This window comes from Trematomus bernacchii, unplaced genomic scaffold (genome assembly GCF_902827165.1).
Source record: "Trematomus bernacchii unplaced genomic scaffold, fTreBer1.1, whole genome shotgun sequence".
Classification (NCBI taxonomy): domain Eukaryota; kingdom Metazoa; phylum Chordata; class Actinopteri; order Perciformes; family Nototheniidae; genus Trematomus; species Trematomus bernacchii.
Genome location: NW_022988007.1, coordinates 4,827,388 through 4,843,168, shown reverse-complemented (window position 1 = coordinate 4,843,168; position 15,781 = coordinate 4,827,388). Strand labels below are relative to the sequence as shown.

At 40.4% G+C, this 15,781-nt stretch overlaps 1 protein-coding gene, 1 non-coding gene and 1 pseudogene across 2 annotated transcripts; all 3 read left to right on the top strand.

Annotated features, from left to right (window-relative positions):
- Nucleotides 1–612: 612 nt before the first annotated feature.
- Nucleotides 613–10,167, top strand: LOC117472129 (glutamate decarboxylase 1-like). Its single transcript, XM_034117263.1, has 5 exons — nucleotides 613–686; nucleotides 1,075–1,224; nucleotides 3,301–3,408; nucleotides 8,906–8,995; nucleotides 9,089–10,167. The coding sequence occupies exons 1-5, from the start codon at nucleotides 639–641 to the stop codon at nucleotides 9,260–9,262; spliced, it is 570 nt and encodes a 189-aa protein (XP_033973154.1). The 5' UTR covers nucleotides 613–638; the 3' UTR covers nucleotides 9,263–10,167.
- Nucleotides 10,168–13,949: 3,782 nt separating this feature from the next.
- Nucleotides 13,950–14,066, top strand: LOC117472207. The gene has a single exon (XR_004554890.1). It is a non-coding gene; the product is annotated as a U5 spliceosomal RNA (small nuclear RNA).
- A 141-nt stretch (nucleotides 14,067–14,207) lies between these two features.
- Nucleotides 14,208–14,340, top strand: LOC117472204 (annotated as a pseudogene).
- Nucleotides 14,341–15,781: the final 1,441 nt, after the last annotated feature.

Below are 15,781 nucleotides of genomic sequence, written 5' to 3'. Positions count from 1 at the left end.
TTTTAAATCGTTCTGTCTGACACGAAAAAAAGGGGAAAATCGTGTTGGTGAACACGAATCACTAGATTAAATGTCGTGACTATAACACGAAATGCCGTGCGACTGGGTTGTTTATTCAGGCGTCTAACCAAAAACACATTTAAAAAAACTTTGCCTTCAAGAGGTTGGAACTGGTAGTGGTAAAATGCTAACCTTTCCCCCGGTTTTACAAAAATAGACTGTATGGTGAGCTTTCTGTAGAGGTGGTTGTTTGTCCCCTCTTGTTGTAATACACTTTGTGTATGCATTTCATTTGTGAAAATGAACATAATTTGTTGTGTTTTCATTGTTTTACAACCTGCATTTCAATAATGTAACTGTAGCATATTAGCCTCACATTGTTGAATCTTGTTTTTCTGTAGCCTACTACTACATGTTGTTGTTGCGTCAACATTAATTAGCCCCTCCTATAAACATTTATCCCCCTGAGGCTCCTAGGCTGAGCATTATTGTTGGTGCCCTTACACAGTGAATTGCTGTTATAAACATAATAACTTGTGTGTGCTGTGGTTGCTAAAACAAGTCTGATAGTTGGTCCAATTTACATTTGAAGTGATTTGTTTTCCAGAGCCTGGTCCGTCACCTGGAATCCTCACAAGATGATGGGCGTCCCACTGCAGTGCTCTGCCATACTGATCAAGAAGAGGGTAAGACATAATGCTGTACCCTTTAATTTAAGTGTACATAAAAATAAAACATCACTATCTTTGGAGGCTATCAACTGAATATTTTTAGCCATGCTGTGTGTATCTGTCCACCTCTCTCTTCTTCACAACTATTAGATGCATTGGACATTTGTACAGATATTTAGGATGCCTTCAGAATGAATACTAAGGACCATGGCGCCACTATGAGAGTGCAATTGGTGGTCCAGGGTAAACAATTGGGTTCATTCATCGTCTTTGTCAACTTTGGTGAAATGTTTTATGTTAAATGTCTTAAAAATATATCCTAAACAGCTGGTGTGGCTGTTGACTGTTAATCTTGTTCTGCAAACAGGGTTTTTTTTAAATGTTATTTTGTGGTCCTCCTCAGGGTCTCTTACAGGGGTGTAATGAGATTGGGGCCACTTACCTCTTCCAGACGGACAAACCCTACGATGTGAACTACGACACCGGAGATAAGAGCATCCAGTGTGGCCGACATCAGGACGTCTTCAAGCTTTGGCTCATGTGGAAGGCAAAGGTATTCCTGTGCAATATGAGAGTGACTCATGTGAAGACTGCATCTGATTTTCTTTTGATGTTGGGGACTTCCTTTTTGATGGGAATCCTTTTCTTTTTGTCCTTATCTTTATTAGATAAAATATGCACGAATGTATTTTGACGATTAGTTGCGCAACCAGTGAAGCAGTGATGACGTACTGTATTTTTCTAAGCTGCTTTAATAATAATAATAATTATTTATTTATTTTATATAGGCGCCTTTCAAGGCTCTCAAGGTCGCCGTACAAACACACAAAAAACAAGATACACAATACATAACACCAGCATAAGAAACATAAACAAGACAATGCAGTATATAAATCAATCAAATAATCAAATAAATAAAACAGAGGATGTGTGATGGATAATGATCAGGGTGGATATGTGAGTGTGAAGAGATGTGTTTTGAGGCGTGATTTGAAAATGGGGAGAGAGTCAGTGTTGCGGATGTCAGGTGGGAGGGAGTTCCAGAGGCGGGGTGCAGAGCGGCTGAAGGCTCTAGACCCCATGGTGGTTAAACAGAAGGGGGGTGCAGTGAGGTTGAGGGAAGCAGAAGACCTGAGTGTGCGGATGGGTGTGTTGATGTGCAGGAGGTCGGAGAGGTACAGAGGAGTGAGGTTATGAATGGCCTTAAAGGCGAGGAGCAGAATCTTAAAGGCGATACGGGATTTGACGGGGAGCCAATGAAGTTGCTGAAGAACAGGAGTGATGTGGTTAATGGAGGGGGTTCTGGTGATGATGCGGGCGGCAGAGTTCTGAACCAGTTGAAGTCTGTGGATGGATTTGAGAGGGAGACCAAAGAGAAGGGAGTTGCAGTAGTCAATGCGGGAAGTGACCAGGGTGTGAACAAGAATGGCGGTGGTCTTAGCGTTAAGGGACGGGCGGAGGGGGTTGATGTTGCGTAGATGGAAATAGGCAGACCGAGTGATATTACTGATGTGAGATTTGAATGAAAGTGTGCAGTCGAGGATGACACAAGTTACAAGTTAGCATCACAAGGGCTCAAAGGACAAAATCAATGGGATTCTTTCAATGGGAAAGTTGCACAAAATAATTATGATTAGTTTTGTTCAGCAGGATAATCTCCACACAGTGGTAGAATAAGGACTTCTTAGATCCTTTACTTAAGTAAAAGTAGGAATCCTTTGGTCTAAAAATACTCCATTACATACCCATTATGCACAGTGGCTGTTTTGAAAGTATTATATTATTATAGAATTTAAAATGATTCCTTCTTATTTTGATTTCTTACAATTACATGTAAGAACATTTAAATGTTGTAGTAAGTTAAGACCATTTTTGATTTATTTTAATATATTGATAGTAACGTACTGCATTATATCCAATAAAAATGTCCTGTGTTTTATATGTGAACAGTAGCTGGTAACTATAAGTGTTAATTAAATGTAGTGGAGTCAAAAGTACAACAAATGTTCCAAAATGTAAGGGAGTAGAAGTATATAGTAGCATTAAATGGACAAGTAAAGTACTTGAGTAAATGTACTTAGTTTCTTCCCACCACTGTTGCCCCATGTTAATACCACTTTGTGATGTTTCAAGCATAAATGCAATTGACAGAAGTAGGAATACTTAAGTAAGAATATAAACAAACGTCACCAACGCTAAGCTAAAGGTGGCTAATGTGGCGTGATGACTTTTACCAGTGTCTTGTTAGCAAACACTGTTTATAGGACACCCACTGTAGAAGCTTCAGACATTCACCAGTGGGGATTCACTGACATATTTTATATCGTAGAATAAAACGAGAGAGAACTCCATTCAGTACCAGAGAGACAACGAGCTACACATTTTCATTGGATGATTCTGTACTGTGAAGTTTTACTGTGAGCATTGACTGATATTGAGAAATGCAGTTTGGTGTGTCTGTGTCCCCTGGGTGACATAACACTTTCATTCATTATTGCATGCTTCTTAATTTTAAATCTTTTTAACTTTTTACTAATTAGACCGCATCTCACCCATATAAAACACTTTGATAAGATGACTACTGCTGTTTAAACTTCTGTGTCGCTGTCTGTGTCTCTCACTCGCTCAGGGGTCTGAGGGATTTGGATCTCAGGTCAACAAATGCTTAGAGAATGCAGAATATCTGTACGATCAGCTGCAGAGCAGGACTGACTTTGAACTGGTCTTCAAACACAAAGTAAGGCTGTTTTTTACGTAATATATTCATCTAATGAATGTACAAGAAACATTCGCAATTTCGGTTATGTGTCAGTGTTAAAATACATCAAGACAACAGATTTTAAGCCAGGATACATTTCAACTATAGGTTACATATACTAATTGTTTTGCCAGGCTGTAGATTCAGACAACTGTATATATATACATTTTCAGTTGCATTTAAATCTCCTGCACTTACCATCCAAAGAATATTGCCAGGCATTATTGTGTTTTTGGTTGGTCCTTTGAAATTGGGAGTACCTTCAGTGCCAATACTAATATCCCCAAGATGCACCACTGACAGCAAAAATAAGTTGTTGTAGCCATCAAAACATTTAAAGAGGCCCTATTTTGCTTTTTGCGGTTTTCCCTTTCCTGTAGTGTTGTGTAGGTTTCTGTGCATCTAAGTGGTCTGCCAAGGCTAAAAGGCAATATGAGAAGAGAGCTTTTTGAACAATAAAGCATTGAAACATGTCACAGTAGAGACACAAAATACACAGATAAAGCTGAAGATGAGCATAAAATGGCCCTTTAACTCTGATTGCAGTCACTAGGATTTACTTCACCATAAGCAGCAACTCTTTTAAACTCTTCACTTCAGCTTTAATTATCTTATTATGAATACTAATTCACCACTTTATATATTGTTACATACATGTTATATATTGTATTACAATGTGCACGTTTGAACTTTGACTTCTTATGTTTATAAAAGTATTTGTATTTTATTTTGTATTAGACATTTCACTTCTAATTTGTATGTGATATATTTTATTTTATTTCTTACTGTACATTCCTACACAAACTTATTTTTAAATACATATTTTTGAATGTATCTTTCATGTATTGCATCCTAACAAAACCCCATTCCCCGTGAGATATTTAGAATATTCCAATTCAGATTTTGAAGAAGATTGTATACTTATCCCTGTAAATCCCCTCTCAACTCTCACTGGAATCTGCTCTCCTCTCTTGCCCCTTTCACACCGGCGCTTTTCCAGCTCCTGCTGGGAGCTAGAGCCTGAAAAGCGCCGGTTTTTCCTGTTCACACCGCAGCGGCGGCGCGTCATAGCTCCGGAATGCGGTTCACTTCCAGCTCCAAAAAGTTGTCGGTCCAGAGGCAAGAGCTTTGGAGCTATGACGCGGCGTCGCTTACGTCTCTCTTACGTCCGTCGAGGCGGAGGCGGGGGCATGGGCGGGGTCAACCTCCTGAACAACAACAAAATGCCTGCGTTTTCTCCAGTTTGTACACAATGATGGAAGACCTCAAAACAACGAATAAGCAGCAGTGGTCCACTGAAGAGACCAGCTACCTAGTGGCAATCTGGTCTTCCGAAGAGGTACAAAGGAAGCTGGAGGGGAGCACGCGGGCCAAAGCGATTCTGCAGCAATTGAAGCGAGAGATGGCGTCTGCTGGTTATGACCGTAGCATTGTACAAATTAGCAACAAATTAAAAAAACTGAAGAAGGATTATCGGGACCAAAAGAAAGAGCTCGGACGGAGTGGCAGTGGTTGTACGAAAACAAGTCCACATTTTGACTTGCTAAACTCGGTCCTCGGAGACAGACCGACGAGTGGTGTGGGATGCACCGTGAATTCGCTTTGTCTCTCGTCAATTGGGTTGGAGGACGATTCATTTAATGCTGGTGAGTTATGCATTACTGATTTGTGTTATATTGTGTTTGTAGCTATAGACAGACCTGGCAATAATAGCTAAAGTGTACCTACTACAGCTACCGGGTGGGCACCCCTGCGCTAGCATGCTAATGCTAATGCTAACAATAATAAACAAAGGTATCCCCATGGCAAAGACAGCGAACGCCTCCAATGTATCTTCTTTCTTCTCACTAACGATGTATGATTTGTTGAAGGGCTACTTTTGTTCATTGTGTTTATATTGTGTTTACAGGCATATCTCGTTTGGAGTGCAGTGAGTCGGAACCACCACCACCGTCGGCGACTAGCTCGCCCGTGCACATGCTTGGGTCTCTTGCCACAACAAGCAGCTCTTCCCAGGAATCTCTGGTGACCCTAACCCAGCCAGTGGGCCGTAACAAACAGGGTAAGGTTTACAGTGTTCATAATGGTAATACTGTTCCCTGTTGCCATTTATCATGGCATTGTCATAGTAGTAGTTGTTGAAGTTATGCAACTGCAGCCATAATAACAATAAAACATTTCATTACACAGTATATAATTTACACCTCATAGAATGCCATGAACACGGTGTTGACCTCATTATTATTTTCCCCTTTGTAGTTAAAAGGAAGCGGGATTCGTCATCTGGCCTTGTCCCGTTAATGGAGAGGAGTGAAGCCAGGGACGAAGAGCTACTGGAGCATAGCCGGGCGATGCTTCAGGAGGTGCAGAACGGCAATGCTGAGTTCATACGGATCTTCAACGTCTCAGAGCAGAGCAGAATCGAGCAGAGCCGGATCGACAGACTCGCCGTAATCGCAAAGGCCGAGCATGACGGCCACATGCTTGGCTTGTTAGACAGGATGGTGAAGGTGATGGAGGCCAACAGCAAACAATGACATTATTTTTGTATCTCCATTGTTCATGCCCCTTTTGTGTACATAATTTTTAAATACACTTAGTTATATAATATATACAGTATGTTCTCCACACATTTTTGTGAATACTTGTATACATTCTTTTTGAAATACAGTTAGTTATAGTATATACAGTATGTTCTCCACACTTTTTTGTGAATACTTGTATACATTCTTTTTGAAATACACTTAGTTATAGTATATACAGTATGTATGTGTATTTATGTATTTACAGTATGTAAAATAAACATAACTCAAAAGTCATGTCTTATTACATTTTATTTTTTCAGTGATCCACTGCAAACTAGCTAATGTCACTATGATAAAACACTGAACTAAAACAGTGGTAGATGACAAGTATGACTACTTGTATGCTAAGTCTGATTCTGCCATGCATTCTTTAAACAAAATGATGCTAAATGGAATCGTTACCGGTGTTATCTAAAATAAATGTGTCATTGTCAAGCTGGAGCAAGGCACACCATTTATTTTATTCCTATTTCTCTTTAGAAAGAAGTTAGGATATAAATACTGACAAATCTAAGTGAAGGAAACAAACTCAAATGTACTGTGCCCTTACCCAGCACAAATGTAATGACATAAAGCTGAGGTTAGCACTAAATTGATCATAACACATCCAAAGAGAGAGCGACCAATCCCTGATGAATGTTGAGCACAGCAGCTCAGGTGACTGCACACACTCACACACATTTTATTTTGATACGCTTTGGGTATTGCAATTTCACACGTTTACAAAAGTAGCTTAATAAATGTAGCTCTCAGGTGAAGAAAGGTTGGAGACCCCTGGTCTAAACCTTTTGGGTATACACTATTTTTATAAGAATATTGTTTATACATTCTTTGATTTGTATGTAAAATAAACATAAGTCAAGTCTTATAACATTTTATTTTTCTCTTGGACATTTATGTGAATTTTCAGTGATGTACTTACTGTATGTGGGCCATAATAATGTGAGAAATTGTCGTTGTCTTTGACCTTAATGAGAAGTATTGATTTTTGATAAGCTTTGGGGATTGCAATTTCACATGTTTACAAAAGTAGCTTAATTCAACCTATGACTACTATGTCAATAAATGTAGCTCTCAGGTGAAGAAAGGTTGGAGACCCCTGGTCTAAACCTTTTGGGTATGCACTATTTTTATAAGAATATTGTTCATACCTGTTTACATTCTGTGATTTGTATGCAAAAGAAAACACAATTCATGTCTGATCCAGTGATTTTATTGTAAGAGGCATGATACAAAATAGATCAGGTTTAACTGCAGTAATATTAGTGGTCCCCCATGTTGAAATACTCCATCAATGCAGATCTAACGTCAGCTCCTTCTTGTCTACCGTTCTCTGGAAAGGGGTGTAAAGGGGGTTGGTTGTACACAACTTCATGGCAATATTCAGTGAAGTTGTCGCTATGTTCCTCACATATGTTGTGTAGTACACAGCAAGTCACTGTCATTATTTTGGTGAGCTCCAGCTCACAGTCGTTCCTTTTTAGGAGGCACCTCCATCTTCCTTTTAGCCTTCCAAAAGCCATCTCAACAACCGACCGTGCACTGCTCAACCTGTAATTGTAGGTGTGCTGTTCAGGGGTCAGTCTCCCGGTGTCCGAAAATGGTTTCATCAGCCATCTTTGCATTGGATAGGCTGGGTCACCAATCAGGTAATGTCCCACATCACAGCCAGAGATGGCTATTTTGTTTTGGCCTAGCAACACTCCATCACTGATAGCCACCCAAAGATTGGATTGTTTTAGCACTCTAGCATCATGTACACTACCTGGGTCACCAACACACACATCCCAGAACATCCCCCTGCCATCAACAACAGCCTGTAGAACAACAGAATGCCATCCTTTTCTGTTATAATAGTCCTTGGGATAATTTTCTGGTGCTAAAATAGGGATGTGGCTTCCATCTATTGCACCAACACACTGTGGTGCTCTCCAACGGTTGTTGAAAAAAGTGGCCATTTCCACCAACTTCTCCACATTAGGGAATTTGATATGGAGTGGAAGCAGAACTTCCATGGTTGCCCTGCAGAAATCCTGAACACAGAGGCAAACGGTGCTTAGGCCTACCCCGAAAAGATGGCTGATGGTCCTGTATTCTCCGCCGGTGGCCAGCTTCCAGAGGGCAATTGCAACCCGTTTTTTAGTGGTTATACACCGACGGTAATTTGTGTTTCTTCTCCCCAAAACGCCGCCGAGCTGGTTGCAGATGTACTCAAAGGACTCCCTGGACACTCGGAAATTCTGCACGAATTGCTGAGGGGAGAAGTCGGAAGCAATGGTGTTCCACCAATCGGAAGATCTGGGCTGTGTCCAAATAACACGCGACCTCCGCCATTTCAACATGATCTGTGGAAATAACATTGAGAATCCGTTTTAATGTTATACCATAGTAATTAATGCTGCAAAGCTGGGTATTTTGAGCTTGGCACATGCAGAGGCTAACAACAACTAGCTCTAACGCCATCGAATAGGACGTATATTTACCTCCCGTTTCCTACGGAATCGTTGTTGAAGTAGATCCTGAAGACCACAAAGAAGTCTTGTATTTCGCATGTGATGTTTGTAAAGTTCCAAGTAAAGTCGTCCCTTGAAAAGTCGTCCGATGCCTTCCATTTCGTCTCGTAAGAGGATAACCACAGCGAACAGCGCTTCAATACAATCGGCCATTGTTGTTGTGATTTCCGCGCGGTTTGGGTTTTAGGAAGCAGGCACGTAAACGGTTACGTCATGACGCAAACGATGAGGCAATGACGCAGTACCATCCCGGCTCTTGAGCGGTGTGAGCGGTGTGAACAGAGCGGGAGCTGAAAAGGGAAACGGGAGCTGAACCAGAAAAGCTCTCGCGAGGAGCTAGAAAGTGAAAAGCGCCGGTGTGAAAGCCGCATCTGACAGCCGGAGCACAGTAACGTGTGTTTCTGGTACCTCCCCCCCAGCCTGAGGGGCCTGCAGCCTGGCTCTGACAGAGACATGAGGCTCCATCAGGTCAGTTCAGGAGCCCTGCGGCCCCTCCCTCAGTAAGGATCAGGCCCCACTGCTTCCTTTTATGATTTCAAAATGCTTCATACGTCTCTGCAGGTGGCTCCTCGGATCAAAGGCAGGATGATGGAGAAGGGCTCTCTTCTGATTGGCTATCAGCCGTTGGGTGCCAAAGTCAACTTCTTCAGGTGTGTGTTCTCCAACCCAGCCACACAACAGGAGGACATCGACTTCCTGCTGGAGGAGATCGCCCAGTTGGGAGAGGACTTATGACCTGTGATGTGATTATTGGATCTGCACTTCTCTCCGGTTTTCATTTTGAAGGAAATTAGTGCACCATTGTTTTACTGTGCCATTCACATTGTATCCATACTTTCTATAAGCCTTTCCATTTTTGGTGTTCTTATAGCTTTAAAGTGAGGAGATTTGAAACTGTACACTATTTATTCATGTTTTCCATGGTTCTACAGGGTTATCTGGTGTGAGGTTTTAGAGTCGTCTTAATCAAGTTAATGTAACTGAAAATACATGGAATTGTTTGTCGTGATACCCCTTGAGATACTGCATACCACAGGAGAAAGACACAGGCTTTGAAAAAGGTAATTCTATTAAAAAAAACACAATCATACGATCTCACAGGTGGGAAAACTAAAAGACAGAAAGTGAAACTGTAGACACAAAGAGAATATTATTTTAAAAATAAAAATTATAATTAAGCACAAGCCTGTAAATGTTTGAATTTTAGTATTTTGATATTAATCATAGTAAAGACTCACTTTCATTCATGTCATGTGATTGCTGGGCAGTCTTTGTAGGTAGTGGTGATGATGGCCATGCACATTTATAAACCAGCAAATATTAAACAGCCAGTTAATACAGTATATTAGTGTTGGGATCAGTTTAATCTCTGTGTTTTATCACAATCTAATCTCACAATATTTCTTCTAATTGTCTTTTTCTCCTAGATTTAAGAAAAAAAATGCAGAGGGGGAATAAGTACTGCATTCAAAGTTGAACTTAAGTAGAAGAACAAAAGTATTAGCACCAACTTATACTTTAAGTACCAAAAGCAAAGTACTCGTCGTGCAGTTTGGCACAAATAAGAACCATATAGTTTATTATTCATGTATTAATGTGTTCATAATTTAATGTTGCACTTAAACGGTAAAAGTGGGGTTAATGGTAATGATGTTGCACACACTGGCTATCTTAATTTATGATAATGTATTAGCTAATTTATATTTTGTATTATAATCTAACCCTGCAAAGTAAATAATTACATATGTGAAATAAATGTAGTGAGTAAAACATTTGCCTACAAAATGTAGTGGAGTATAAAGTAGTAGAAAATTCTAAAGTACAGTACTCATTGTATATTTTTGCATAATGACAATAAAGGCTTTCTATTCTATTCTAGTACCTCATTTTTTTTCAGTAGAGTACAGTACTTACAGTACAGTACTGTAAATTGTGTTAGCTACGGTTGCAAAGAGATTAAACCACAGTCTATGGATTAAACACATGCTAGCTAGCTGTTGAGTTAGCATGAGGATTCATTGGGAACCGTTGTACGTACCATATGTGTTCGGGGTCCGTTACGCTTACCAATGACGTCACGCATTGGCTGTACGGTAACCCAAGAGGACATTTTACACGGTCAAATTCCGAATGTATTGAAACTCCAGACTCAACGTAAGAGCTTGAGCCTCTTCGGCGGATGCTAACATTTAAACATACACTTCATTCTTTACTTTGTCCGTTATTATATGTAGATGTTGTTTCCATAGCAACAACTTCAAAATAAATAAATCTAAATAGATGTGTGTTCTACACACCAAAATACGTTATTTGAACACCCCTCTCGATCGATTTACAACAAAAAAAATAGTATGGCCCGCCCTAATACACCAACGCAGTTTTTAAAGATATACATTTTTCAACACAGAATCATTTACCAAATTACAGAGTCAGAAAATGCTATCTGTTCATTGCAGTTATTGTTTATTGAATTAGATTACCATGAGCTCAACATAATTATGTAGAGTACAAGTCCACAGCCAAGAAAATGTTATTTTCATATCATTTTATTTATGAATATGGAATTATGGAATTCTAACACTGGAGTTTGTTATTATTTATTATAAAACGGACAAGTCAAATCAAGCAATCTGATTGGTTCTTAGCCGTGATATACTGAGCGTATACCACGGGTAGAATTGTAAGTTACTTTTCACAACAAGTCAGTATCCCTCCGCATCTGAGAAAAACAGTATACAGTTGGGCTGAAAAGCAAACTGCTTGCAGTTTGCTTTTCAAACTGGAACAAGAAAGCAGCGGAGAAGTAACGGGGCAGAAACCCTCCTTTTTACGCAGCGGTCCAGACATAGACATCAAACGGCAAAAACATACTATGGAGGAGTGGATTGAGGAGTGCGAGTGCCTATCTCCAGAACAAAAAGCACCTAAACAACGACATGTAGAGCTACGTGAAGAGCAGGTAGTAGACCAACTGGAAAAGTATCACCATTCAAAAGCTTTCTGATGCGGGTCTTGAAACAAAGCAGAGAAATTATGACCGTTAGTGGCCACAGGTGCGAAAGCTCTCTCCAGAGCTACTGGAAGCCGAATCTCGGGGACCGGAGAAAGTGGAGCAATATTCTCGCCACGCCAAGCAACAGCCTAGAACAACCTCAACCTATAACCATGTAAGCCATTCTACTGATGCTGGACAGTTTTTCAGTGGGTGCACAATAAACTGCAACATACACATTAATGTAAATAAATAGCCAAATAATGGATCAACGCTCTCTGTCTAAAATGTTCGCTAGCTGTTGTTAGTGTTGTTGCATAGCAACCACCTCGCACTATATTTCGTGCAGAAGGCAACGGAGGGACTATTTTATTTTGAACATCATTATTTACTAATAACAACTATTTAAATTAGAGTGTGTATTTTTCTTTCATATTGCCACACTTGGTAACCGTTTTATAAAAGCAATAGCTCACTTCAGGCCGTGATATATGGCCATTATATCACAGTTAAGGGGGTTGTCGACCCTCCGCTTCGCGTCGGGCCGAACCACGCCCCTTAACTGTGATATAATGGCCATATACCACGGCCTGTCGTGAGCTATTGCTTAACTATAACTTTATTATATCCGAATATTCATTCGTTGGAGTACTATTTCGGGTTTCAATTTCGTTATTCGGATATTCGTTTTTTCCCCGTTTTTTTTCAAATGGAATTTATTGAAATCTCCAATATCAACGTAAGAGCTTGTGCCTCTTCGGGGGGTGCTAACACTTAACCATAAACGTTATCGTTTACTTTCTCCGTCTTTATATGTAGATATGACTTTTCTCCGTTAATCTCTGTCACGTTGTTTCCAAAGCAACAACAACTTCCTGTCAACTGCGCTAACTCTCCTTCAAAATAAAGGCATGTCCATAAATAGGAAACCAAACCTATTTAGACCTAAAATGTGTGTAATTGTGTAAAAAAATTGTGTAATGTGTAAGACACATTTTTTTAATCTCTTGACTGACATGCAATGACTGGGACTGATGGAAGAATCTGAGAGGAATGAACTAGGAGCAGAGAAATAGTCCTATTTAAAAGACAGCATTGTCATAAGAGGCCAACAAGAGTCACAAGGGTTTGTCACTTTGCTGAAGGATATTTGTGACCAGTTATCCAGGCCAGTCTCTAAAGACTTTCCAAGGTGTAAAAGTGTTGCTGCCGGAGTACTGACTGGAAGTATTGCTGATATCATGTCTACCATATCCTCTTAAAATACTCTGTCCAACAATATAAGTCTCATGAAGAAAGGTGTTTTAACGCTGATTGAAAATAGCAGAGAAACATGCATTCTTGTACTCAGGAGGGGACATTGACAGAGGATTACTCAAAAAGTACACAGTAAAAGTACTTCATAGCACTTGTGGGAGTAGTTTCACTAGTAGAGTCCAACAGTGTCAATCTCACGAAGAACTAATGGCAAACATATTTTTTTCCCTCATCAAACTTAGCAGAAGTGGCTTGATTTTGTTCTCAGGAGGGGACAATGACAGAGGATTTTTTAAACAACACACTAGAAGTACTTCATTGTATTGTGGTAGAGTAGTAGGTGTAAGACTACTGAGTCCAGCAGTATCAATAACATTAAGAACTAATGGTAAAATTGTCTTTTTATCACTCATCAAAGATAGCATGATGTACTATGGAGGGGACTCTGACAGAGGATTACTAAAAGAATACACAGTAAAAGTACTTCAATGTATTGTTAGTAGCAGGCTAACTAATACACAGTCAAACAGTATGAATATCATTAAGAACTAATGGTAACATTGTATTTGTATCATTCATCAAAGATAGCAGAAAACATGCATTATGTACTACGGAGGGGACTCTGACAGAGGATTACTCACTAAGTACACAGTAAAAGTGATCATTTTAGACACAGGCTTATTATATTTACAGCCCTTAATAACATGAATTTTCTGAGCTCAATATGTGTCTTGGCCGTTTTCGTTGTGATCGCTAAATTCACCTCGTTTCCCCTTGTTTATAATATTATCACAGTTCCAAGCACACGAGTGCTTTTGTTTTGAAATAACTTCCGTGAGTATCGCCCCGCCCCTCGCTCCAATGACCATTAGACCATTTAGTAAGGTAAAAAGCAAAAACGTCTCTCAGACGCTCTTCCGTTTACTTGTTTAATAAAAAAAAACAATTGGACGGTAGATACACGGATTCAATGCGCTCAACGAATGCACTTTTGACAGACAAAATCAAGAAAGGAAAGAAATCCCTTTATATTTTCCACTGTGACCAGACAAACTTTGAGCAGGAATGAAAAGAAAGTCCTTGGTTGCAGAATTGAAGTACCCTAAGCATAACTGTTATTAACAACCTTTAGTTCTTTACAGGACAACATGTTCTCGAGGACGGCCTCTACAATTACTCTGGTTTCTCTTCAAGGCGTATAAGTCTTTCGCCTTTTACTAAAGACTTCCGTGGACAGGAACACCTACGAGTTCAACCTATTTTTGGTAGGCTCGGCCGTTTGGCTGAGCATTCTGAGTTTGTGAAAGACAAGAAAAGGGTTAGGGTTAACCCAGTTATGCAGTGCCTCTGTTATGCCAGGTCAAAAGAGCCGCACCAAGACCGGCGGTGACTGCGCAACGAGTCCGTCTCCTGCAGCAAACGTTAAGGGTCATCGCTTCTCGGCCTTTTGGCTAAGATCAAGTGTAGTATCTGTTCTTATCAGTTCTTCTCACCCTAGCTGCCATCAAAGACGCCATATGGACCTCCAGAAACTTGCTGGTAAGAAGGCACATGCAGATCCCCCCCGTGGCTGTGATCCGGATGGCTGCAGCAACAATAAAATCAGCGACATGCGGCACGCCCAGGACACAGCCACAAAGAAGAATCGCCTCTGTGCTCATTCGGACGAAGGAGTCGGAGCCACACGGGAAAGGTCAAAGCAACGCAGGCCCGACTCTCCAGGAAAGACAGGGGGGAAGGAGCAACAGGGTGGGGGTCTCCTCTGAGCACCTTGACAAGACCCCGAGAGACACAACCTGTTAAAGGGGAGTGGGATGAGTTCCCCTTGACAGGGACTGACTGCGCTCCTGCACAGCACTTTACTCAATGCACCCCCTTTTTAAAGACCTTAAAAGGAAAATCGTTTACATATGACAGGTATACAATGTTTTTAATGAAAGGCGATGCTTTTATGAAAATGGGTCTGATGTCTTAATAAAATCTTACAGTGTACATTTATTTATTATATGATTGCTCAAAATACACCTGTGTGACAAAAATGTGATGTAAATATGAAAAGTGCATGAATTAAGTGTCAATAAAAAAAAATCCCAAAAGAAAAAATCTGTTCTTATAGGTTTAATATCTGATACGTCCCCTATACGGGGACTATATATTAAATGGATTTTTAGCACTGGGAGCTGAAAGAGGGGCTTTTTGGACTCAATGCCAAAGAAGCCAAAGGTGAGATCCACAAACCATGCTCGCGCAGCTTCTGTCTGCAGTTTTCGGCCCATTTAGACCCAGTGTTTTGCTCTCTTTGAGCTCTATGTGTTCTGCTACCATAATACAAAGTTGACCTTGCTCAGAGACCTGGGAATACCCCCCAGATGCAGGGCAATATTGTGTTATTTCGATAGCACATATAAAAAATTGGTACGATACAGAGAAGACCCCTGTGGATCTTCTAGGATGAGAAACTCTCACCTGGGGGTCCGGAGCCCGTCGTCCAATCGGATCAGAGCCCCTCGGATCAATTAAAGCCAGTGTCCAGTGTACCAACCGCCCAGATCCCCCCCACCCCAAATGCTCTTTGACACCCGCTGCTGGCTGCATGCTTGATATGACAAAGAGATGTTATGAAGTTGTGAAAAGAAAGAAATAAGCAGTCAGAGATATTCAAGTTTAAAAATACCTTTTTATTTATTTCCAAGTTTTACAAGTTTTACACTTTATGTATTTATGTATTTATGTATTTTATGTTATGTTATGTTATAAAGTTTTACACTTTATGTATTTATGTATTTTATTTATCTTCATCCTCCACCCTGCCGTGGAGCAGGAAGAGGAGCAGGAAGATGAAATAAATCCTCTCTGTCATATCCCTCCTCCTCCTCCTCCTCCTCTTCAACAGTCACCTCCTCGCTGTCATCGGGCACATCGGGATCATCAGGGAGGGGCTGCAGAACCTTTCCCGTCTGATTGTACAGGTAGCTGATCCCGATGAGCTCACCTGAGGAAGAAAA